This window comes from Mandrillus leucophaeus, unplaced genomic scaffold (assembly GCF_000951045.1).
Source record: "Mandrillus leucophaeus isolate KB7577 unplaced genomic scaffold, Mleu.le_1.0 Scaffold999, whole genome shotgun sequence".
Taxonomy (NCBI): domain Eukaryota; kingdom Metazoa; phylum Chordata; class Mammalia; order Primates; family Cercopithecidae; genus Mandrillus; species Mandrillus leucophaeus.
In genome coordinates, this window is record NW_012110907.1 from 120,161 (window position 1) to 148,073 (window position 27,913).

Genomic DNA, 27,913 nt, shown 5'->3' on the forward strand with positions numbered 1-27,913 from the left:
CGAGTAGCTGGGACTACAGGCGCCCGCCACCGCGCCCGGCTAATTTTTTGTATTTTTAGTAGAGACGGGGTTTCACCGTGGTCTCTATCTCCTGACCTTGTGATCCGCCCGCCTCGGCCTCCCAAAGCGCTGGGATTACAGGCGTGAGCCACCGCGCCCGGCCGACAATTGCTAATCTAAGTGACTAATGAAATCTTAATGTAGGATTAATTTATAGTTTTCTTCTTATGTATAGAGATAAGCATCTTTGCTTATCTTTGCTTATGATCAAGAGTCATTTGCCTTTCTCTTTCTGTGAACAGTTTTATCTTTAGCCCCAAACTTTTTTGTTCTGTTTTGTTTTGTGACAGAGTTTGGCTCTGTCACACAGGCTGGAGTGCAGTGGCACAATCTCAGCTCACGTAACCTCTGCCTCTCCCAGGTTCAAGTGTTTCTCCTGTCTCAGCTTCCTTAGTAGCTAGGATTACAGACACACCATCACGCCCAGCTAATTTTTGTAGTTTTAGTAGAGACAGCTTTTCACCATGTTGGCCAGGCTGGTCTCACACTCCTAACCTCAGATGATCCGCCCACTTCAGCCTCCCAAACTGCTAGGATTACAGACGTGAGCCACTGTGCCCGGCCAGCCCCACACTTTTTACCTCACTGGCCCTCTTTTTAGCTAATTTATAAATATATATATATATATATATATACGGTATGAACATTTTGTCTCTACATAAATTTCAAGTATTTTCTCAGTTTGTCACTTGTGATTTTACTTTTTTATTGTGTCTCACCATACAATTTTGCAATATCATTAAACTTATCTCTCTTTTTCTTCATGACTTCTTGACTTTGAGCCATAGTTAGGAAAGGTTTGCCCACTCTTACATTAGAGTAAAATTCATCCACATTTTCATCTATGACTAGTGTTCATTTTTTTATTATTTATTATGAATATCTTCTTCATTTGGGGTTTACTCATGTATATTCCATGAAGAATGTAACTCCTATATAACCCCTTTATCATATGTTACATTTCATCTATAATTTTGACTATTTGTAGATTTTACAGTCGGTTTTAATGGTGTAAAATATGTTTCTGCTTTTTGTTTTCCCCTCATTTACTGCTCAGGAGAATTTCCTTTCTTGTCTAAGAGTTGAGGCAAATAAGTAGTAACAAGAAGCCCATTTTTGGATGTGTTGGAACATCTGGCAGTCTGGATTTTTAATAAAAGCTCTGTTTCAGATTGTCCCTTTAAATTAAATACATCATTTAATCTCCCCAGTCTCCCAAGTCATCATCTGTAAAATGTAAATGATTTACAGAGGTATTGGTGATTAGTTATATAAAGCATTTAGCACAGAGTAGGTTTCCATAATTGGAAGCTATATTATTTTACTCTTATGGTTATTAATTTTACAAATGTATATACTATACAGTTTTATGATTTGACTTCTTCACTTTGGGTAAAGAATGTTGCAGTACACAAAAGAAGATTATACAATTAGAAGAAATTTCTTCATGAAGAAATGTATTTTGATTATTAAAATACATTAAGAAATACCATCTTGGCTAGGCTTGGTGACTCACACCTGTAATTCTAGCACTTTGGGAAGTTTAGGCAGGCGTATCACCGGATGCCACCAGTCTGGACAAAGTGGCAAATCCCTGTCTCTGCTAAAAATACAAAAATTAGCCAGACATGGTGGCGCACGCCTATAATCCCAGCTATTCGGGGGCTGAGGCAGGGGAACCACTTGAACCAGGGAAGCAGAGGTTTCAGTGAGCCGAGATCAAGCCACTGCACTCCAGCCTGGCTGACACAACAAGGCTCCATCTCATTCATTCATTCATAAATAAATAAATAAATAAATACCCTGTCTAGACATTAAGAGTATCATCAGAACCTATATTTAATTTACTCTGGTTAACATAATTAGCTTGATATAAATCTTAAGAAGTAATATATGGAACAAAATATGTTCATATTAATTTCCAAGCATCTCACTATTTGGTACAAATTACTAATAGTTTATTACAATATATGTTGAAAGACCAAATAGCTATAATTAAGATGTATGCACCATTAAAATAAAATTTCATAATCAAAAATGTACTCTTCCTCCACTTAATATCTATTTTCACGTGATGAAGTTTCAGATTAATTAGAGCCCTCTTAAGAAAAAGGATTTTCAAAAATCATCCAAACAAATATTTTCCATTTTCTTACTGATACACTAATTATGAATAACTATATACCACATTTGTGTCTGCTTTCCCTGGACTGCATAATTTTGAAACTTAATTTAGTAATGAAATTGTAACTTTGTTCCTCAGTTAATGAAAGGAAATAGATGAAGCAGATACACATATTACTTATTGTTCTCAATTATGTACTGAAATCTCAATGTCTTCCAGGGACTCCTGAGGATTACCCACGGTTTTTCCATATGCATCCTAGGACAGCAGAACTTAGTCTCCTGGAGCCAGTCAACAGAGACTTTCACCAGAAATTTGATTTGGTTATTAAGGTAAATTAAGCTAATATCTTATTTCCTTGTGTTTATGAACTGCTAATCAGATAAATCTGTAGAGGCTACTGTAGGCAGGTTTTTGTTATAAAATTAAAATTAATGTGGACAGCAAACAATTTTTTGTTTAAAAAAAGCGAAGTCCAGTTTTAATATATGGCATTGCTTTTCTCTAGAATAACTTTTTATAGTACTATGGGGTAAAATGCTAAATATTCTTATATGTAACCAATGCCTTGGTTAAGTGTATACAATTCTACACAATTCATTACGTCTTCTCACATTTTTTTTCTACTAAAAGGGATTAGCATTTTACCACAAAAACATGACCAATTAAGACATCTAAAATGTGCTTGATTTATATGTTATTTTAATTTTGTTTTCATTTTTATTAGTTAATTTTATTTTAATGTGTTTTTGTGTTTTTAATGCTGATTTTTCCAACATAAAAATAAAAGGTCTTGCCTATCCAAAGATACGTTCAATACACATCTCATTATTTTCTTTATATTGAAAGATGATCTTCGACCTGAAATAATTTCGAAGCTAAGTTAATCTATTTGGCATTTCACTTTTGGTTTAATAGTATGTCTGTAGTTTAATATAATCATTAAATAGATACTGTAAAAATGCAGATATTCTTCTAATTAATTTCGATGGACTTCATTGAGATGGTGAGATTTAATCTAATCAGTGAAGGAAAAACAGGAATTTGACAGGCAGAGATGAGGACTGGGAAAATTTGGGCGTTGTAGGTACAACAAAAGGCAAAAGCCAAGATTCAGCATAAGTTTTGTATATAGTACACAACTTTCTCATATTTAAGTATGAAAAAAAAACCTCTAGAAATGCATCCCGATGGTATTTTTCTTACCTTTTGAAAAATGTAAACATATTATATGAAAAGGAAGTAAAGTAAGGAAGCTTACTGAGAATGAACAATGTTCAAGCTGCTTTATGTGCATTTTTCATTGAATTGTTGCCACAACTTTAGTATTACTCTCATTTGCACGAAATGTGGAAACTAAAGTTCAGATAAGGTAAGTGATTAGCTTAGAGTTAATTACTAATAAGGGGCAGAGTTGAGTTTCAAATTTAGTTTTATATACACTAGAGCCATGCTCTTTTCACTTCACAAATATGCAGATACTTAGAAATGGTTGTCTGGTTAACAATTAATAGATATGTCCTTAGCACAGAACCTGTGTTTATTCAGCAATCCTTGTCCTTGAAAACGCTTATAGTCTAGAAAGGGAAACAGTCATATAATGAAATAAATCAGATATAATACATCAAATGCTAAGAGGAAGACATGTAAAGAATGGTAATGACACACGGAATAGGGACATTTAAATTAATCTAGAAACTCACGGAAATTTTCTGGAGATCACCCCAAGCTAAATGTTGCTGGATTGAAAGAGTATGGCCAATGAATAAAAGTGGGAAATACGTTTGAACATAAGGAGGCGCAGAAGTGAAAGCTTGGAAACATAATGTACAGGCTACAAGCAGTTAACAGGGAAATGAGGTCTAGAGCCAGACCACGGAAGGAGCCTGAAGGGTGACTGCAGTTTCCTGGGATTTCATTTATTAAGGGTTTGGGACTTATTCAACAAAAAACACCACTTTAACCGATTGTATTAAATGCCATGCATGAGATTCACTTTCTTACATTGACTATGTTAATTGTTATGGGAGTATATAAAACTCCACAATGTGTACTGATTTTCTATTGTGGTTCTCCCTGGAGTCTTGTGGTACTGCTTTCCATGGGAATTAAGAAATTTGACAAAGCACTGTTTCCAAACTGCCACATGTGAAACCAAAAATAAATTATTCTCCTTTATTATCAAATTCAGCTGTCCTGGTGTACCTGGGTACAGTGCAACTCAGTCCATCAATTACAGAAAAAAAAAAAAAAGCAATTACAACAGGTCACAGATTTTTTTGTTTTAATAACACTTTCTTTTATTAATGGAAGTTTTAACAGACATTATTAGATTCAAATTACTATGTTTTGTGTGAAGTCAAGGACATAATAAGCCAAGGTATCTAACTGTAATAATAATGTACCACCTGCTTGAATAATAACTGAGTATTGTGGTATTGTTCAGGGGGCTATTGAAATGCTACAATCTCGCAGTTCTCCTCTACAGTAAATCTTTCCATTTCTTCTCTCTCTCTCTCTCTTTACTTTAATAATACTTCATTTTTTCATTGGCCCTAAAAGTTTTTGTTGGACTAGATCCCAATTTATGTTTCAAAAGCAGAGAAAAAATAAAATGAAGTATCGTCTCCTACATTTTGAAGAATTCTGCTTTAAAAAGCTATGTGTATATTTAACAGCTGGTGAGTGCCACGAATTAGAGATTTATCATGTTCATTTTTTCCTCTATTTCTCCCAGTGATTTATTCAGCATGCTGACAAATAAAAATGTAAAGGTGAAACTTGGAAGACAAAGTGGAATAGTTCACAAACTTTAGAATCTGAAAAGATTAAAACATGCAACTGAAAAAGTTTGTTCCATTCCAAAACACTATCCTAAATTTTATATAATTGTAATCATTTAAGCATACTTTAAAATGTGATATACACTGTGAACAAGAATCATAGATTTGGTTTACCCAGGACAGTACATGTTTATGTCTGTTGTCTTTGTGTAATTATTCATAATACCTCTCTTGCTCTTTTAAATGTCCCAGTTTGTATAAGTTATTTGATCACTACACTCATAAAATAAAAACCACCTATGATGTAAAAATATGAAAGCACATTTGAGACACTGGTAAGAGTGAATTAGTTCATGTGTGGACCATCTATTACAAAGTCCATAAGATCACTTTCAGTATTATAAGTGAAATATTTTAAAGTATTATTAGTTGATATATTTATACTTCAGGCATCTAATACAAAGCTACTAGTCATTAATTATTAAGATCAATTAAATGGATAAATTATGAATAATTTACTATCTCTCAGTTCTTCAAAGAACAATTGCATGTTTTAATCTAAATCCCTTTAATTAACAACGAAGAGCAAAGGTCACAATGAAATTAGAAGCATAATTGTTTCATGTTTCCTCTGATTTTCATGTTGTTACTCACTGACCTACTTATTCTGTCTAGCACACTACCTTTTAACTTATTTTCCTTCCAACTCATGGGCTCATTAACCCTGAGATCTCACTACTTCCCTTTCACACCCTCTGTTCCAGACATACTAAACCGCTTCCAGTGCCCTCCACTGACCATGCTGTTTCTGACATCTAAGCATTTAGAGATACTGTCCCTCTTCCTGAATCATTCCTCCCTCTTCTTGTCAACAGTCTAATTCAAACTGATGCTGCAGTTTTTAACTAAGAAGACGTTTGCCCTAGAAAGGCATAGCCACTGTTAGGAAGCCGCTTTTTTGCAGCCTGTTGGCCCCTAGAGTGGCCCCAATTACTCTATTGAATGTACCTGTTTATTTTCTCCCAACTTTTACAGGGGGGCAGATTGTGAAACATTTATTTACACTGTGTCCCATGCCCCTACATCTACCTATATACAGCACATAGAAGCTGCTTAATAAACATTTGTTGTAATGATTTTCTCCGACACAGTAAATCTTTTCAGACTGTTGAATCTGTACCTACATCTTCGCTCTATATAAATACATACACTTGAATGTGTATGCATTTGATAAAATTTGATCTTGCATCTCTGTCCAGAAAAAAAAAAGATGCAAATGAGGCAAATAGATTTCCATATAAATTCAATCCCTAGAAAAAAGGTCAGACCTTTGTTACGGCACAACTAAAGCTATTTATGACTGCATCAAAAAAGGTGTTGTGTTTCTTCTAAAGAAAAATTACATACTTGTCATAGAAAATGAGCCAGGGAATTAAAAACTAGTGAGCTTGACTCTTAGTGCTGATGTGCCTCATGCCCTGGCAAGGTGTGGTCCTTGAGTAATTTGAGAGTTACAGGAAAACAGCATTTGAGAAATGATTGAGGGCTACGAGGACAGCTGCTACAACTCCTGTCCCTACATGAGTCACTAATGCCACAACTCTAGAAAATGTTTAGTCACTATTTGAGTAATGATAAAAATTGTATTTTACTTCATAGAAATTTAACAGAAAACCCTGATTCAATGATTTTAAAGCATATGGCATTTGCTACTTTTCAATTTGTCTAATCCTTGTTGAGTGCTTCTCAAGTGCCTGGCATTTTTCTTGGTGCCGAGGAGACATATTTTACTTCTGAGGTCTACGGACACCTTTTCAATTATTGGTTGGATAACTACTCCTAGTATTATTTAATTGTGACAAATTAAAAATGTAGCAAACTATATATATATCCTTTAAAAATTCCAAACCTTCTATTTTCTATTCTCTTTTTCAGTTAATCATATTTCAGTTGGTCACCCACCGAAGCTAGACACTGCCGCTTCCTCAAAGGTCTCTACTCTTGAATGTTCCCACTCAGTCACTCATAGAATCCCTTCTTGATGCCTTTGAAATTCTCTTGAATATCTCAACTCTGCTTATCCACTGCAATTCTTTAGTTCACATTGTCTTGGCTCATCATCTTACACAAGCAGTCTCTAAAACCATAGCTTCATTTCTGTGCATCTTATCCATCTTTTCACACTGCCAACAGAGTATCACTAAAACAACAAAAAATAGATCATACTGCTGCATGTTGCCTTCAAGCCAATTTACAATTTGCCCCCTATCTGAATTTCCCACAGAGACATTGTCAAGTTGAAAGATCACAGGTGTCTAAGTCAGGCAGAGTAGCAAGTCAAAGATCATCAGTCATCACTTCTCAAAATGAAAAGGATGGAACCTACTGTAAAAATGAAAAAGCTAATAAAATTAATTAAATCTGTTATGGAGATGTGAAATATAAGTTATGCTCTTTCTACTCTAATGTGTAAATCATCAGTTTTCAAAAAAAAAAAAAAAAAGCGAGAGAGAGAGTAGAGGCAAGAGAAGAAAAGGATTGGCACTCCCATAAGGTGAGATTGAACAGGGGCCATCAGTGACCCAGAGTTAAGACAAGAGGATAAAACATCAGGGCTGCTATTGCCAAGCTACAAGAAGGAAGACAAATGCTGCAAATGGCATATCTTCTATATCTGGAAATATTCTAGCAATATATTCCTACTCTTATTCTTATGGCAAGAATGAAACACACACACACACACACACACACACACACGTACTATCAGTTCAGACCACTCTAACAAAGTACAAAAGACTGGGTGGATTATGAACAACAGAAATATATTTCTCACTCTTCCAGAGACTGGCAATCCATGCTCAATATGGCGGGTTCTAGTTAGGTTCTTTTTCTGGGTTGCAGATTGCCAACTTCTGTTTGTATCTTCAGTTGGAGGAGAGAGAGTGAGAGAGCTCTCTGGGATACCTCTTGTAAGGACACTAATTACTTTTATGAGAGCTCTATTCTCATGATCTAATTACCTCTCCTAATTGCGTTACATTGGGGATTAGGATTTCAATGTATGAATTTGGAGAGTTACAAATATTAAGTCCATTGCACACCACATCTCAGTTCAATAGGTTACTAAATAATATAATAAGTTTAACTTTTCTACCCCAATAGCCAGGTATCTAAGGTAAGGCAAAGTAAATTAAATGTCTCTTATACATTTTAGAGAAAATCATTCCACAGAAATTTCAGGCATTACTTGTTCTTAGTAATGAAATAGCAATCTTTCCATGAATTTCCAAACAAACATTACAGTTTCTGAAATCAAGTGATCTTTGATACACTGATAAGTGTTTATCTTTTAATTTTGTGTTCTCCTTTTTTTGTTAAACTTAGCAGATTGCCACATAAAGCGTAATTTTTGTCATGATGTGTCATAGTGTCCAACTAACAAAAGGGGATATTATCAACTGGGTTAAAATTAGAGGGCCAAGAAGACTTTGGGAGAAAACTACGTTCCACGAGGCTCTCTATATAAGATCACTAATGCTTCTAATTAATGATGAAGAAAATCCTTCATGTTAGGAAATTTGAGCATATCACTAAATAAGCGGGAATGGTTAAGACAAATGACTATATCTGTTTTACCTTAACTGTAACAGAGTAAGTAAATGAGCTCAGAGGTAGAATATGGAATTTCAACTGCCTAAGGATGAAGCGATGCATGTGGATAGAATTAAGGGATCAAATGCCAGAGAAGGCAGCTAAGAGTATCCTTCAGGTTTTCTGCTACAGTGTGACGTTGTACACCACCTCCCACCAGAGGCTTCCTCCACAGGGTGCCTGATACCACATCCAATAACACATCATGAGAATGGCAACAATTTGACTCAGATAACATGCTGAAATACATCACAGAGGATGTAGAAGCTCAAAAAGAAGTCAATCTAAAAAACTTAACCTTTTAAAATTTTTGTCTTAATGAGTTAAGTTTAATCAAACAAAAATATTGCTGAAGATTAACACTACCATGACTAGGAAAGAATAAATAATACCAAAACACAAAACAAAGGAACAACAACAACAACAACAACAAAAACCAAAAACAGTATTTGTGTTTCTTCAGAAAGAACACTGTGTCTTTTTATTTTCCACTGGTTGGTCTCTAAAAATTCTAATTACTGACTTAAATTAATTAACTATTATGCCAATTACGGAAGCTAATAAAAGGAAAAGAAGTATGATGTCCTCATCTCATACCGCTATTCATGCAGGAGCATTAGAACAGAAATAGAATGTAGCAGTTGAATTTAGTGGCCGTCGAAATGCACAAACTGACAAAAGACACACAGAGGTGACATTTTACTTGGCCTTTTTTCTTCCTCACAAGGTGACCTGTAACTGCTTGGGAAGAAGAAAGGCAATTTATCCATTCTCATCAGAGTACCTTGCTTTTTGCCAAGGCCTTCTTGTCGGCAAAGGTCATCGTAAGAGTAGAACAGCAAGACCAAACGTAAAATGTTCAAAGGAAAGCCACTTTCTGAACCCTTACCATGTCTCCCCACTCTGCCCTCCCCACACACATAAACATCCTTAGCACTCTGCACATATGTTCCCAAGTAATCATTCTTCATAAGTTTCTTGATTCCACAGTAATAATGAAAAATGAAAGAGCATACTGAAAAACTTGTAGACTGAAACTCTTTGTTATTTTTTGTCTCAAGAACAGTCTGGTAGGTGGAGGAACATTGACCTCTCACCCTCACTATCTTCTAGGTTCTGAAAAAATAACCGATTTAGATATAATTTTTATATTGATGAAGTTTTAAAACTTGCTTATTACAAAAAGCATTATTCTAGTTGACTAATTCATAGAAGGTACTTTAGTGGGGTTTTCTCCTGGTTAAGAAAAAACTGGGAATCGGATCAGACTCCAGTGTAGGATAAGATGGCTTTGCTGGTTGCGGAGGCAAAAGGTAGGATAAAATAATAAAAATAAAACATAAGTTGGAAGATTCAGAGACAAAAGTGTTATCCCTTTCTCACTATCATAATTTTATATCTGGCTGACCTTGCTGTTTATACCCAAGATGATTTTCACGTTCCAAACACCAGCCAAATCGTTCAACATATTGGTGATAAGTGAGAGTTTTCAGAATCTGTGGTCTTCCCCAGAGTGGCAAGGTTATTTTTTCTTTAAATCATTCAAAATTCCTTTAGTCATTCCAGTGTCGATTTATATCTCATGCTGTAAGCAAAAAGAAAGATTTTTATCACTGAAAGGTATATAAGAGATTTAAGGATTCATGTTTTCATTGTAACAAGTTATAAACAGAATGGGCATATTCTTACTTGAAGTGAAGATAGAAAGTATTTTATTGTATGAAAAATATTCCCTAGGTGTGAAATGTGTCAGTATTATTTCGTTGTGACATTACAAAGCTTTTTAAAGTATGTGCCTATATTCTATCTAGTGAAGTTATCTTTTTCTTTTTGTCATACAAAAAATGTATTTGTTTCCAACCAAGAATGTATCTCCTGCTGTATAACCTTGCAAACAAACTGTACAGCATGCAACAGTTATTTATATTTTATCCCATGAAGTTTATATGTTTTTGAATTTATTTATAAGTTTTTGAGTATGTTTAGTAATAGTAATAAATTGGCTTAGAGTCAAACTGATTTTGCATCCTTTAATTTTTAGAGTATTAAATTTTAAATAAAGGAGGCTCCTGTAGGTTTTAAGGCAGTTAATTTTACAAGTAGGGTCAATAATCAATGGTATATTCTTATTTTTATTAGGATGGTGCAAACATAATTGCGGTGTTTGCCATTACTTTTAATGGCAAAAATCTAACAATTTTTAATTAGTTGATAATATGTTCTTTGATTCATGGAGCACAGGTTTTTCACAGTCATCTCTCCCTAAGACACTTTATACACACACACACACACACACACACACACAAACACACACACACGAAAAAAGGAAATGTAATCTGATAACCTATTACCAATTACTGTTGCTTTGGACCCCTCGTTTTTGTAGAGCTTCAGTGAGCTGCAGGATCCTACAGAGAGTTCCCTTACATAAATGACTCTCCTCCATTCTGTTTCCAACTAAGTCCAAATTAAGAGACTTTGCTGAAAGTGAAGAAGAGTGATAATCTAGCCTTACATAAAAGGCTAGAGCAGAGTTGGCCTCAGCTGCTCACCCTAGGCTTTTTTAGTGTAACAGCTACCTATAAGCCTGTGCGAGAAAAGCTAAAATGCCCGATCCAACTTATCCCAAACGACTACTGATTCTACATATCAGGACCATGGGATGTGCTCCTTTTGGAAAGGCAGACTTCAGGGCTATCCCTACAGAATCAAGATTTACATGTGATTTTCAGGATGCTAAATTTTAAGAGCAAATCATATATTAACATTACTTGAAAACTTAGGAAGATATGATAAAATTAAACTAATAAAGAAAACAAGTAAGCAATACAGCAAATACATGTCAAGTATTTTTGGCTGAGCCCCTGGGAATCTGCTTTAACAATTACCTTGGATTATTTTAAGGCAGCAGATAAGAAGCAGGGCTTTGGAAACCACAGTATTTGGGAAATACTAGTGGGAAAGTGCAAAAGGCCAAGTCTACTTTTGGGGTCTATCTTTAATGAATGCAGATGGTTGAAGAGGGGAGCATCTTTAATTTTCATGTATCTTCATAATGCTGGTTTTCCATGTCGCTTCCTAGAGCAGCCCTTATTAAATTAGCACTTAGACTTGAGTGCCCATATCCTAGTTTACTGTGATAGGAGAGGGAGGGATAGTCTAGGTACACTTTTTTCGGGAGCAAGTTCATAGCTTATTTTTTTAGAAACATTTTAATTGAAATGCTGACATGCTACTGACATACAGGAAAGTGTGTATCTTGGTGAATTTTCACAAAGTGAAGTTAATCATGTAACTAACAACCAGATTTTTGTTAAAAAAAGATACTACAAACATCCCATATGCCTCCTACACCTCCTCCTAGTCACTAATCAACTTGACAACACCTGACACAACCACAAACTTCCACTATAGGATTCTAACAGCATAAATTACTTTTTTCTTCTTCTTTGCAACATTTTATAATTGGATTAAATGTTGATGTTTTTAATCAGATTCTTAAGAGTTTTATCATTCCTTCTATTTTTCTTTACTGTAACCAACTCAGGAAGCATATGTTCCACAATCATATACTTTCCACCTGTGAAAAAGCTCAATGGCAATGAATTGTCTGCTAAAGGAAAATTTGAGACTTTTATTAACATTTTGATTTCAAAATAAAAGTACAAGTAATTCACATTTGAATCCCAAGACAAACATGTCCAAATGTCAGGCTATTTGAAGGTTATACACTAATAATGTTATTGCCGAAAAAAATAAATTGGTTGAAAGCTTAAGTAAACATATTTTACCTGTCTAAAGTGATTTTTAAAATGTTAAGCAAATCCAATTTCTATCAATAAAGAAAGAGAGGATGTATAATTTAGCCCTTCAACAAAATTAACCAAGGTGAACAATCTTCTTTGTCTACTTGAGAGTTGAATTTAAAATTGAAAATAAAGCAATAAAGGGATATGCATGAATCATTGGTAGTTTGGTCGACTTGCCAGTTTTTCAGAATCATTCTCATATAAAGATAAATATGCAACCTGTACCTTGCTGAGTGAGGAAACTTGGAAAAATTATACCCTTGTCTATTGAAGGCTTTACTGAAGAACTGTTTAGCAAGAGATGTGGTCTCCAGGAAGGGAACAGAGGAAGAAGAAAATTTTGAATTACATAGTAGCCTTATATCCTATGTTTAGAGTCATTAGCAGCAGGAATACACTATTACTCAGAACATTGTCATTATCTGTCTTCAGGGTACATTTTGTATGCATTTATCTTTCTCTAACTAGACACCAGAAACCTTCTGTATGTCGAATTACCTTCGCTCTGCTTTTTGTTGTCAATCTGAGGTCCTTTTATTTAAAAAAAATAAAGTAAAAATTGTGGCTTACACTCAAAACTATATTGATACTATGTATACACATACATACATGCACACATACACCAACATACCTAAATTCTAATCAATTATGAATAATGGAATGCCAAGAGGATTTGACCATAACATATGAATAGTAGCTAAGACTGAGTTTATTACTTGTAGAGTATTCCCATTGACATGCGAGCAATCCTTTGTAATGCTAGAGTCATATGACAATTTTCATGTTGTTGAACCTACACAGTTGATGATTGTATAATTGTATGCAGTTTCAGTTACTAGACTCTAAGTCTTCTGGTGTGACAACATTGGCTCTTGGATGCACTGTATTTTCCAGAGTTTTTACTCCAGATAATAATGACTATCCATTAGTAAAGACTGGTCCTCTTTACTAATCAATAGGGCTAAAAAGAAAGATTTTCCAGCATTTAGAGTTTGAGTAGCCATACCCAGAATGATGTCTGTCAAAGTACATGCTGCTCACATTATAACCACCATAGAGAGTTTGATAAAAATGGAGATTCCTTGCCTCTAACACCAACATATGAACCAGAATCTGTGGATTGGGTATGGGAATCTGCTTTTTTTTTTTTTTTTTTTTTTCCTTGTTGCTCAGGCTGGAGTGTAATGGCACAATTTTGGCTCACCGCAACCTCCGCCTCCTGGGTTCAAGCGATTCTTCTGCCTCAGCCTCCCGAGTAACTGGCATTAAAGGCATGCAGTGCCGCACCCGGCTAATTTTGTATTTTTAGTAGAGACAGGGCTTCTCTATGTTGGTCAGGCTGGTCTCAAACTCGCTGCCTCTGGGGATCCACCCCGCTCAGCCTCCCAAAGTGTTAGGATTACAGGCGTGAGCCACCGCACCCGGCCCAGGGAATCCGTTTTTTATTAGGCCTTCCATTCTATTCTTTTTTTTTTTTTTTTTTTGAGACGGAGTCTCGCTCTGCCGCCCAGGCTGGAGTGCAGTGGCCGGATCTCAGCTCACTGCAAGCTCCGCCTCCCGGGTTCACGCCATTCTCCTGCCTCAGCCTCCCGAGTAGCTGGGACTACAGGCGCCTGCCACCTCGCCCGGCTAGTTTTCCGTATTTTTTAGTAGAGACAGGGTTTCACCGTGTCAGCCAGGATGGTCTCGATCTCCTGACCTCGTGATCCGCCCGTCTCGGCCTCCCAAAGTGCTGGGATTACAGGCTTGAGCCACCGCGCCCGGCCCCATTCTATTCTTATGCACATCAGAATTTGAAAATGATTGTCTTGTGTGGTTGCCATGATTTTAACATTTATCTGTCCCTTACCTCTGGTGAAAAGAGAATGCCATTTGTTTTCCTTACCCACTCCCTCCATCCTTTATTCCCTCTTTTACTTCCTCCCTCCCTCTTTTTTTTCTTTTCCTAAGATATCTAATGTTTGCAAAAATTGGCCAAGCAGATTCTAAGAACTAGGTGTTAAAAGCTATAGTTCAGTAAGTAAAGCAAGTAAATTAAATTAATAAATTAAAATGTGTTAAGTGGAATGTAAGAGTACACACAGTCGAAATCATGCTAAAGTCCTCAATTTGCCTCATTCTGACAATAAAATGTATCTAAGCCATGTGTTAAGAGCAAAGTCACAACAAACATCTCATTCTTTAAGCCACTGTCCATTTAAAAAATCATATAAATAGGGCTTTTTGCATAAATATTATATGTAAATGCATAAACTTTCTGTAAGATTATATGTTATTCTGTTCACAGCACCATCCCTATAGAGATGGAATCATAATTGATAATTGAAGGGGCTGGGTGAGGTCCATTCATAAGACTGGTAAGAATGTGCATCAGTATCAATTACCCGTAGGTAAACTTGCAGATATTGCAAACCTTTAAAATGCGGGAATAGAGACATTCTATAATCTAAGATGTTCATGTTGTACATTCACATTAATTAATTTCTACTTTGTGTATGTTCACACACACACATACACACTGAAAAAAAATCCATAAATATCTATCGAATAGGAATTAGAATGATGTCACATTCACTTAATTTAAAAAAAATATTTAATATAAAACCTATTAAAATTAAAAATACAGAAAAGTAAAAATAAATATATATTTGAGCTTCTTCCATATACCAGGGATTGTCTGAAATTTTAGCAGTGAATGAAACAGATACATTTACAGTATTTATGCTCATGGAATTTAAAAATCTAATGAAAAATGAGGTTCAGACTAATTACAAGAAAAGTTTAGGTTTTCAATAGCATTGGATGATGGAATTTACTATACATGCAATATGATTATATTTCTATTTTTGCATGCTATAAATACAGAAAAATATTTCATAAATTTATAACATTAGCCAAATTAAAATGTAGTACTACCTTAACTTTGAAAATTGCAATATTTATCTTTAATGTTTAAGTAGGGTAAGACCATAATTTGCTACATTGATATAAGACCGTTTTTTCATCTCAAGTTTACTAACAGAATATTTCTTGGCATATATAATCTACTAATACTGTATTGTGAGATGAGAAGATGGAACTTCAAATTCAATTTTCAAAAAACTGGTTTTCACTTTTTCCACATCTATCACCTGAAGCAAGAGGTGACTTCAAGTTTCTTGTTTTCTGTACCTGTAAGTTTGTAGCTGCCATTAAAGCGGGAAAGACTATGAGTGTAGGAGGTTCGTGGAGGGTAATCAGAATTTCATTGTTGCAGGCATTTATATCTGAAATGTCTGTTAGATATTTAAGCAGTGTTATGAAGTACACAGTTGGATATGGATTGTGGAATTCAGAGGACAAGCCCGGGTTGGAGATTAAAATTAGGAGTCATAATAGTACTGACATTTTTAATGCTATGAGATTAGACTAGATGAGCAAGGGAGTGAGTATAAAGAAAAGATGAATACCACCTCACTTCTGGGCCACTCCAAAATTAAGAAGTAGGGCAGAAAAAGGGAAACCACCAAAAGAGAATGAGAAAACATGGATAGTAAGATAGGAAGAGAACCGAGAAGCTGTTGCCATGAAAGGATAGTGAATAATGTTTAAATGCTGAAGATAGGTCAAGTAAGATAAGGACTGAAAATAAATATTGCTTTTAGCAATGTAAAAGACACTGGTGATTTTGACAAAAGCAGCTGGCTTTGAGTGGCTGAGGCAAAAGTATGATTGAAGTGGATTTAAGAAAACGGGAAGGTGAGAACAGACGAAGGTGAGAACTTGAGATCTAAGAAGTGGGAGTTGAGCAATAAGAACACATGGACACAGGGAAGGGAACTTCACATACCGGGACCTGTCAAGGGTGGGGGCCTAGGGAAGGGATAGCATTAGGAGAAATGCCTAATGTAGATGATGGGTTGTTGGGTGCAGCAAACCACCATGGATCATGTATGCCTATGTAACAAACCTGCACGTTCTGCACGTGTATCCCAGAATTTAAAATACAAAAAAAAAAGTGGGCTCTGTAGATGAACAATAAATAATTCCTGGAAAACATGATTTCTTTCTTCTATCCTATAATTTATTTAAATGATATATAATTTGATAAGCTTTACCATTATCTTTTTTAAATTGTTGAATCTGCTTGAAAGGTTTCATATTAGAGACTATGAAATTGTTAAATTGTTTGCCACCGGTTAGCAAGAACAAAGTTATTCTGTAGTCTCAGTCCTCCATTACAAGGTGCTCAGAAATTATCAGTATTTCCTTTTTTTAATATTGAAAATGGTTTGTCTTTTTCAGTGTTTGCCTTCCAAAGTAACAGAATAGTGTGCTTTTTATACTTCACTATGTTTTGGCTTTAGTTTTACTTCGGTCTCATTACTGAAAATGAGACCCATGCCCAGACTCTTTTCAAACAAAACCCTAGCATTTAAATATAATGTTTAACTCATGACCATAGACTCTGTAGATATAAATAAGGTTACCTTATGAAAGTAAATGATTTTTAAAATACCACCTTGTTTCAATTGAGCTGTTTTTAAAATATTTCTCATTTCATCCACCACGGATTTCAGGGGAACAGAATAATTCAGATTTTTGAGAACCCTTATTTATATTATATGGAAGAAAAGATAATTGGATCAGAGTTTTGATGCATGGACCCACTAAAGAGCAAAATATATCATTATTATTATTATTATTATTATTATTATTATTGTTTAAATTCAACATTTTAACTCTTACTTAACAGAAGTATTTATAACAATATTTTTTCCTGCTACTAATTTGTCTGATCTATCTTGCTTTTCAATATTCATTTGCATTCTATAAATTTGAGAAACATTTGAGGAATCTTCCTGTGTAGACTCTTAAAAATCGGGAGACTTGAGTCTAGCTAGGCCCATGCTCTGTATGTTACTTACAACCTATGTGGCCTTGAATATAAAACTAACCTTTCTTTTTTTCATCAGTTCAAAAATATACATTTTCACATCTGGACAGATAAATGACATAAAGAAAGTGGGCTTTGGAGACAGATATCTGGTTAGCAAATTGAAACACCTCAAATAAAATATACAGTAGCAATCCAAAAATATTAATTATTATTAACACTAAACTAATATTAGAGTAAAAATAGGCAGAACCTTTATATGTTATTTCTGTAGATATGAGGAAGTTAAGAATTAGATTATTTTCATAGATCTAATTTGAATTTTATTTCTCTTTTCATTGAATCACTTTGTTTTCATCATGCAAATAATACATATTTTTACTGGCTTCACAGTTGGCAGTAAAAACTAACGACATATGATCTGAATGTAAAATGTAAGCTTATTTAATTATTATACAATTTTGCTTTTTTCATCCTCCTCACCACCTATATATTGCATGTGTTTGTGTGTGTTCATTGGGGAAAGAGGAAAAATGATAGAATTTATGACTTTTCAAAGCATTATTTTGTCCTGGATATGACATGCTGGTTATTAAAATAATTAGATCTAAAAGAAAGATAGAGAGATAAAAGAAGAGAGAAAAAAATCTGTTCACAGTGCCTTGCATGTATGAACTGCTCTGAGCCTGTAAGAGTGAAGCAGAGGATTCCTGCTTAAATCATGTCAGGGTCATTGGGTTGGATGCCCATATGGACCAATTAGTTTTAAACAGTGAAAAAACAATGTTTTCCAGGCATAGACTGTACCTCTTGCCCTGGTCAGCTGTCTCCAGAAAGTCTGATGTATGCCACAGAGGGAACTCCTAAAAGAACATCCATGGCTCAGCACAAATTAATCACAACTGCTGGATGCAGAAAGACCTCATCCATACTGATGGTGTTAGCAGCATGCATGCTTATGTGCGATGGATACATAATTCCAGACAGGGCCAAACGTTATTCCAGTTCTGTTCTTAATGCAGAGCAGGATCTCAAAGCATTTTGTGCCATGGACTAATTGGACATTTTGCTGCCAAATGAAAAGTTAAATGCATAAGAAAAACTGTGTAATATTACTAAGAAAATGTAGCATATTATTTAATTAGAGATATCAATATATTAAAAATCAAATATAAGGTTTTTTAATCAATGCATTATGTGACATTACCTCCCTATGGGTTTATTAATTACCATAATTTCACATTAGTAATTGGCATAATTAATATTTCAACAAATCTTCAATATAAATAATATGAAGGAAAATATATTGTGATATTTCTTGGTGAAAAGTCAGCAATCCCTGACAATATCACTGTAGTTTGTTACCTACCTTTTTAACAGATGAAAATGTTAAATTATTATTGGAAGGAAGTGAAAAATTGTCTTCTGAAGGCCGAATTTCTTTCCTCACGTTTTAACAGAGATCTCTAGCTGAGCTACTTATAAAGTACTGTTGCTATCTGTCTAGAAAAGCACACTAGAGTTTAATATCAAATATTTTATTTTTATTTTAATTGAATTCAAAATACAACTGTTCTTACAATGGGGAAAACATAGCAACAAAAATTAAAGACAGTTTGAATTCATTTTAATAAATGTATATGCTATTAAATTATATCCATGTTTTCTCATAAAAGTTGGAGGAGATTTTCTAGAAGTCAATTGTGATGAAATCTTCCTTTAAATTAAACCTTCCAATACACATATAATACAATATATATATTTTTAAAAACAGAAAGTCTATGGATAGCATTTTCCTATTCACAGCATACCATGCAGAGATTTTCTAAGAAAATGTATCAGAAACATGGCCAGGTGCGGTGGCTCAAGCTTGTAATCCCAGCACTTTGGGAGGCCGAGACGGGCGGATCACGAGGTCAGGAGATCGAGACCATACTGGCTAACCCTGTGAAACCCCGTCTCTACTAAAAAAAATACAAAAAAACTAGCCAGGCGAGGTGGCGGGCGCCTGTAGTCCCAGCTACTCGGGAGGCTGAGGCAGCAGAATGGCGTGAACCCGGGAGGCGGAGCTTGCAGTGAGCTGAGATCCAGCGACTGTACTCCAACCTGGGCGACAGAGCGAGACTCCGTCTCAAAAAAAAAAGTATCAGAAACAGAAATTTTTATCAATTTCTTAAACTTAATGGGAGAAAAAAAGAAAATTTATACATAAGAATATTAATTTTACTTGAAAAACATTTCTAGTTAAATAATACTGAAATTCCACAGTTTCTATAATATTACAATTAAATTTATTATTTCCGTTCCTTTAGGACGCTTTTGGAGACATTCAGCGGGCAATAAATATAACTTCAATCTATTAATTTTATATAGAATTATGAATTATTTGGGAATTGTCTATGTTTCTTTAGGCTGCAATAACAAAGCATCATAAGCTGGATGGCTTATAAACAAGGAACATTTATTTTTCACAGTCCTGGAGGCTGGAAATTCCAAGAGTAAGACACTTGTAAATTTGGTTTCTGGTGAGGGCCCACTTCTTCATAGAGGGTGCTACCTCCTTACTGTGTTCTCATGTGGTGTGAGGCAGCAAAAAGGAGCTCTCTAGACCCTTTTGTATAAGGGCATTAACCCCATTAATGAAGGCTCTGCCCTCACCACCTTACCACCTTCCAAATGCCACACCTCTTAATATCATCACCTTTGGGGTTAAAATTTAAACTGATGAATTTTGGGGGTACAGCAGCATTCAGACCATAGCAGAAATTTAAACATTAGTGTAAAATGAGAAGACACAGAAGAGACAAAGTCTATACGTATAGTTCTTTCTTTGTGTTACTTTTTTTTTCTGTCTTTTATTTAAATATTTTATCAACAGTACACTCAAGTATCTCCATTTGTAATTTTCTGACTAAATGTATTTAAACACAATTACCTCTCCTACTGTATTCAATAAAAATTACAATAATTTGGCCGGGCGCAGTGACTCACGCCTGTCATCCCAGTACTTTGTGAGACCGAGGCGGGGGGACCACGAGGTCAGGAGATGGAGACCATCCTGGCTAACACGGTGAAACCCCGTCTCTACTAAAAATACAAAATATTAACTGGACGTAGTGATGGGCACCTGTAGTCCCAGCTACTCGGGAGGCTGAGACAGGAGAATGGGGTGAACCTGGGAGGCGGAGCTTGCAGTGAGCCTAGAACGCACCACTGCATTCCAGCCTGGGTGACACAGCAAGACTCCGTCTCAAAAAAAAAAAAAAAAAAAAAAAAAAAAAAAAAAAAAAAAAAAAAAAAAAAAAATTTATTACAGTGATTTTTTAAAATATACACTGGGTTTTAAAACAGAAGGCTGAAGCAATTAAGCCTCTCTGGATTTTCATTTCCTCATTTATATTTTCTAATGGCCCTTTAAAGTATTTTTTCCTCATGTAATGATATTAGTTAAAAAGAGAACCCTATATATTGCATGAAAAGTGAAACTCCAAAAAGATAGCATAACATACACTTTTGAAATCTCTTTTCTTTTTAATTTTAGGCTGAACAAGACAATGGTCATCCTCTTCCTGCCTTTGCCAGTCTACACATTGAAATACTGGATGAAAACAATCAAAGCCCATATTTTACAATGCCCAGTTACCAAGGCTATATCCTGGAATCTGCCCCAGTGGGAGCAACCATTGCGGACAGTCTCAATTTGACCTCACCTTTAAGAATAGTAGCTCTGGACAAGGACATAGAAGACGTAAGTTAAATACATATTTTGCTCTTGTTTGTGTAACAAATCTCATGTTATATTTCCATTAATGGGAAATATGACAAAGATACGGCTACTTAAACTAGAGAAGAGAGAATAAAGTCACTATAAGTGAGTTTTAGTATTATAATTTAATTCCAAAACAAGGATATTTTTAAAAAGTATCTTTGAATTCAATAACTATTCCTTTTCAGCTTGCAGATATTCAGTATACGTAAGAAAATGAATGTTTTACTTGATGTTTATTAAACGACAAGGGCAATATTTTTATTAACATATGTTGAGAACTGTTTCATGTAATTGCTGATAAAGCAAAAATAATGGTGCTACTACATGAGTAAAAAATCATGAAAGCACCCCTAGATTATGATTCTGAGAGTCTTTTCTTCAAGTCTGAGAGCATCGTTATGAAATAAAATATATTTGAGGCAGCTGACCCAATCAATAATTCTGCCAGTGACTCTGTGGATGCTAACACTTCACACATCATTGTCGTTTGTTTTTCTGGCACTCACACTATCTACATGAGTGGGAAATAGTCCAGGCTGAACAAATCAAAACACTTTACCTCCTTAACCAGAGTCAATGTTATAAAGGGACAGAAAATCTATACCAGGCTAGCCAGAATCCTCCCGGGAATTTACAATGGAGAACAGAAGGGCTGAAAGACTTTGGCATCATGTATTAGAGAAGTGGAAATGAATCTGAAGCCTTTGTAGCCACATTTGCTGACATCATGAGAAAGCCAGTTATCAGCGGGAGAGAATGAAGCCTGAGAGATACATACAGAAAAGAGAATCCCATTGAGTCCCCGTCTTTTAAGTTGTAAGTTCCCCAGAGGTATTCTAATTCCCAAAGATTTTCCTTTGAGTTTGTGAACTACCACAGTATCCTCACTGCAAAAATATGTATACATATGTTTTGTGTATATATATAGAGAGATATATAGATATATACACAGGTATACATACACAGATATAGATAGATATAGATATAGATATAGATATAAATATATACACAGGTATATATACATACACATACATATATATTCTTACTTGCTTTATATGTATATATATTATATATATATATATAAACAGCAAGTAAGAAATTCAACTATGTTTGGATTATAAACATACCTATTTGTAAAAGATAGTTGGATTTCTTACTTGCTGTTATATAAGTCTTGACTCAGCCATTTCTCCGTTAACAGTGCTTGCTCTTAGATATAACTTTTTGTGATGATGGAATTACTGTGTAACTATACTGCCCAATATAGTAGCCATCAGCCTTATATAGGTATTGAGTACTTAAAATTTAACTGGACTCAAAACATAACTTTAAAATTTTGCTTAATATTAATGAAATTAAATATAAATACTCACATGTCACTCATAAGGCAGCAGTGCTCTAGAATGTTCCCTAATATCTCATTACACATAGCTTTATAATCATTTTAGGAAATTAAGAAGGTACTTTCAGATTTTTTTTTCTCTTTCTAAATAAATTTTGTAACACTACGCAGAGGATATGACAATTCTTGTGGGCACTCCACCTCTTTCCACCATATGCTTTATTTTATTCTTTTATTTCTCTTTGCTTTGTTTTCTTCTTCCATTCCAGCTTTTTTTTTTTTTTTAATCTTTCCTGGTCTCTCACACTTAGTGTCTTCTTAAACATTTAGTGTCTTCTTTTAACAATATCTAACTGTCATTGAATTCTCAGTACATGTCAAACAATACAGTAAATACTTTTTTCTTGCATTAATTCCCTTAAATCTCACAACAAACATAGTAGATGCAATTATCCATATCTCAGAAAGGGACATTAAAGCTAGTTTAAATGCCTTACCATGATCAGAGAGTTAGTAAATAGTAGAGATGGACTTTAAACCAAGGTTTATGGAAAACAAAGTTCTCAATTTTAAGCACTCTATATTTTATATACTTTGATCATAGTCTGATTATAATGATAGCTGAAGAATGCTGTAGGTTCTTTTCCTAGAAAAGTGAACACATTAATCCATACACAGTTTCATATGCCAATCAAGAGAATGTAGGGATTCTCTGACGTATAGTGAGTTTCATGAGTCACAGGAAAAAAGTCTTTACTGAATCCCCACTAGAAAATAAGTAAAGTCACCTTAATAACATTAATCCAGGCTGAGCAAATATATTTTGTAGATCTAATAATGTCCCACAAAATTTAGTGCAGATTTTGCTTTTCAGTTGAATACATACTCATATTTGAAGTAGTGACTAATCAACTTGAAAGTGTACGACAGCTTAGGTCATACCTTAATAGATAAGTGGTTAGAAAATATTAATTTATCTTAATAGATAGGTGGTTAGAATAATGTAAATCTTAAAGTTATGTAGTTTTAAGTTTACATGATAGCAAAATTTATGTATTTATACTTTCTTGTGTGTTCATATTATCTAATGGTTACACACTAGCCATATGTTTGCCTGTGTGTCCCCATACTTGTCTGGATTGTCTGTTCACTTCTAAATTACAAATGTTAAAATTGTGTTCCAAGTAACTTTGTAAAACACAGTAGTACTCACAGGGCATTGATGAAATAAAGTGGAGAGAGCTCAGGGTTCTAAAACCTTTGAGGAACGCTACTTATAATTCAACTCTTGGAGATTTACCGTGCCAGTTAGTCTGTGACATGATCTGAGGTGTTTTTAAGGTATGTCTTCTTGGGGGCTTGGGCTTTGGATTTAGACAGATCTTTGCTTGACTCCTGGTTCCATCATTTAATAGCTGTATAACATTGTGAGTTTCATACTCATCAGGTACCCCCTGTTGTCCAGTCATCTATATGGTAGCAATCATTGCTGCCTTGGCGTGTGTCTTTTGTTGGGACTGGCAGGAAAGGGATGGAGAGAAAATTTCCCTGAGATGATACTATGTACATGGAGAGTGACATGCTTCATAACTTTTGTAAAAGTGTCAAGAAATTAATCGGTATAGCTGATCATTTGTTTATTACTTAGACTCACCCTCTTTCTGAAATAATCTATGGTGAGTGACTGTCATCAGGTGTTCAGAGAGTGAACAATTATGCCTAGTCCCCTAGTAATAAAAGTTTTAAAAATATCATATGTAGTTTCTGTATATAAAATATAAACAAGCTCATAGAGTATTAGAAATAGTTTAAACTTCCAATACTATATGAAATCTTCTCCTAAAACCCATTTCCCAGAAATTGCTACATGTTTTATTATGGTATGCAACCTAGAAACCTAGAAGTCTTGCTTGATTTTTATGTTTTCTTTATTCACCACAACTAAGAAATCTTCTAGATCTTCCTATTTTGTCCCCAAATTATTTATTTAATCTCTTTTCCTCTCTCTATCCTTATAAGCATCACCTTATTGGTATGTTATTAGAATTACTTCCTGATGTTCTTGTTCTCTTGATTTCATACTCAAATCTATCTTCTGCAGGGCCATTAGAGTGATTTATTCAAAAACTCAAATCTAACATGTAACTATATCCTTCCTTCCTCCCTCCCTCTCTTCTTTCTTTCTCTCTTTCTTTTCTTCGTTTTTCTTTTCTTTTTTCTTTTCTTTTCTTTTCTTTCTTTCTTTCTTTCTTTGTCTCTTTCTTTTTCTCTCTTTCTCCTTCCTTCCTTCCTTCTTTCCTTCCTTTCTTTCTTTCTTTTTCTTTCCTCCCTCCCTCCCTTCTTTCCTTCCTTCCTTCCCTCCCTCCTTCCTTCCTTCTTCTTTGTTTTCTTTTCCTTTCTTTTCTTTCTTTTGACAGAGTCTCTCTCTGTCACCCAGGCTGGAGTGCAGCATCACGATCCAGGCTCACTGCAACCTCTACCTCCCTGGTTCAGTGATTCTCCCACTTCAGCCTCCAGAGTAGCTGGGATTACAGGCTTGTACCACCATGCCCAGCTAATTTTTTTGTTTGTTTGTTTGCATTTTTACTAGAGACAGGGTTTCACCATGTTGGCCAGGTTGGTCTGGAACTCCTGATCTCAAGTTATCCACCCACCTTGCTGGGATTTACGGGCATGAACCATGGCATCTGGCCCACATTTCTATCTGATATAGTTTTATGACACTTATTCCTCTAGAGAAGAAATTTAAGCTCTGGCAGTTTTCTGTATCTTGATACCTGAGCCTGTTTGCAGCCTGAATCTTGGAAACTTCCTAATTCACCTATAATATTTGGCAACTGCTTGTAGTTTCTTGCATGTGCCAAGCAACATCTTATCTAATTATGTTTGCTCACTACGTGTTCTAGGCTTTGAAATCTTTCATCTGTTGCACAGACTGGCTTGGATAACATACTCAGTGTTTAGAGCTCACCTCAGGCATTCCTTCATTCAAGAATCTTTCCACAGTATTCATTATCCAATTTTAGTTGCATGCCCCCCTCAGTGCATTTCTCTAATTCTATACTTCCAACTTGAAAATAATATCTTTCTCCCTCATGAGTTTACATCTGTTCAGAATAGGTCCTATATCTTAGCAACTTTTGTATCCTGAAAAACTAACACAGTTTCCAGCACTTAATAGGGTTTAGAAACTCTTAAATAAACTCATAAATCCAGTCATTATTGAATTAATGAGGATATCTAATATATGCTTCAAAAATCCTAATGATGTTGCATTAAATATTTCACATGGTGGCCCATCCCATGTCTGAACAATTCTAATTCTTAGAAAACTGTTCCTCATACTGAGTTGAAACCAGTTTTCTTGTGATTCATCCATTATTCATTAAAACTTCCATTTGCTCGCACACAAAATAAATCTGTGAAATAGTCATTCATGTATTAGAAGGTGGATTTATGTCCTGATTCATCTGTTTTTTACAGACTGAGCACCCTTTATTTTTATAAAGTAAATTAGTTCATTTCTGGGATTTTCAAAATATCTGTATTATCAAGAGAAAACTTTAAAGCCTTTTTAGTTTATGGGCATGAATTTTACTACAAGGTAAAATCATGCCGCTCTCGGCTGGGTGTGGTGGCTCACTCTTGTAATCCCAGCACTTTGGGAGGGTGAGGCTGGAGGATTGCTTGAGGCCAGGAGTTCCAGACCAGCCGAAGCTGCATGAATCTTGGAAACTTCCTAATTCACCTATAATATTTGGCAACTGCTTGTAGTTTCTTGCATGTGCCAAGCTACATCTTATCTAATTATGTTTGCTCATTACGTGTTCTAGGCTTTGAAATCTTTCATCTGTTGCACAGACTGCAGATGCAGTCTTTACAAAAATAAACAAAAAACTTAGCCAGGCATGATGGTTCATGCTTGTAGTCTCACTAATTGGGAGGCTGAGGCAGAAGGATCACTTGAGCCCACTAGTTTGAGGCTGCAGTGAGCCACGATTGCACTACTGCACTGTGGACTAGATGACAAATTGGGAACCTAACTCAACAAAATAAACAAAATCCTGTTGCTTTTGAGTGTGAGAATTAGTGACAATGATCATTATAGGGATAAACTCTTTGAGAGAGAGAGAGAGCATACCACCTCATACAATATCAGCGTAGTATTAGAGATTAAGCCTCAAATATAAAAGTGGAAGTTGTCATTGCAGGGGTGGGCTCTCAAGAGTTGCTTCAAATATAGCTATTCCAGATGGTAAATGCCAAGAAGGGGATAAGTTTGGATCCATTTGCTTAAAATTTAGATTGCGTTTTTCCCTTTAATTTAGTGGAAAGTGAAGTCATGTTTTAAGAAACAGTAGCAGGAATGTGAGTTGTGATAGTATTCACAGTGTAGATTTTAAGTAAGAAAGAATCCCGAGGGCCACAGTAATACTGAAAAGGAAGGAAAGAAAAATATTTGCACCAGTGTGCCTTTTTTATAGCTATACAGATGTATTCACATACATATATATATACACACACACACGCATGTATACATATATGAATCATATCGGTTTATACAGTGTGCATTTTAGGGTACTTGTACCACATCATAATTTCAAAATAACCCACAATATAAGTAGAATAGGTAAGGCACAAGGTTTTAAGAGACATATCTGAGTCCACCAGGTTTTCAGTGTCAGAGGTGCTAAAAATTGATTATCGAATTCTGATCATAAAAAAATGACAAGAAATAATAATCAATAAAAATTACCCATTCGGCTTGTAAAAAGATACTTATTAATTTTTAATTTCATATAAATTTGTTCCCCTGCATAAAGTTACTTTAATATAAAGAGGTATCTTGGATATTTAATTCAATATACTCATAAAGCAGTATTTATACGCTTCATAAATATTGTTATTCCATTATACGTGGGTCACAATACTAATAGAATAATTGTATACTCTGAAAACAGTTGTCAGTCTAGTGTGCTGGAAGTGGTTTGCTTTTTCTTCATGTGTACGGTTGTGATCATTTACATTTACAATATTTATTTCATGTTTAATTTGCAAATAGGTTCCACCCAGTGGAGTTCCTGTAGGTACTAGGTGTTAAGCTTGTGATTGTTCTTTTGTTAATTGCTGTGGTTTATTTCCTTGTTCTTTTTCCTCTTTACTAAAACATGTAGCTTTAATTCATTATCATTTATAAGGATATTTTCAAATACTTTATATAAATGTAAATATACTTTATTGGTTTAAAATTTAAAAATATTTTAAAGTTAAAAAAGGTAAAAATATTTATATAATCTATTGGTTATAATACTATGAAATTTTGTAAAATCCAAATTTAATTGTCAACTGAGACAAAGACTGCTTAATTACTAATGTTTTCTCAGTCCACAACAAATATTGATGATTTATCATGGCATTCTTTCTAAAACATTGTAAGTTTGAAATTGAATTTTTTTGAACTAAATACTCAGGCAACTACTATCAAGTAATTAAAACTG

The 27,913-nt window shown here is 34.8% G+C and overlaps 1 protein-coding gene across 1 annotated transcript in view; it reads left to right on the forward strand.

Moving 5' to 3' along the window:
- The window catches only part of PCDH15 (protocadherin-related 15), a gene marked incomplete at its 5' end in the record, with an annotated part of 518,346 nt that overhangs the window by 116,440 nt on the left and 373,993 nt on the right, over nt 1–27,913 (forward strand). Inside the window, 3 exons of the mRNA XM_011971273.1 lie at nt 2,405–2,517; nt 20,846–21,052; nt 27,478–27,498. Coding sequence (XP_011826663.1) covers nt 2,405–2,517; nt 20,846–21,052; nt 27,478–27,498 — 341 coding nt within the window. The remainder of the gene's footprint in view (nt 1–2,404; nt 2,518–20,845; nt 21,053–27,477; nt 27,499–27,913) is intronic.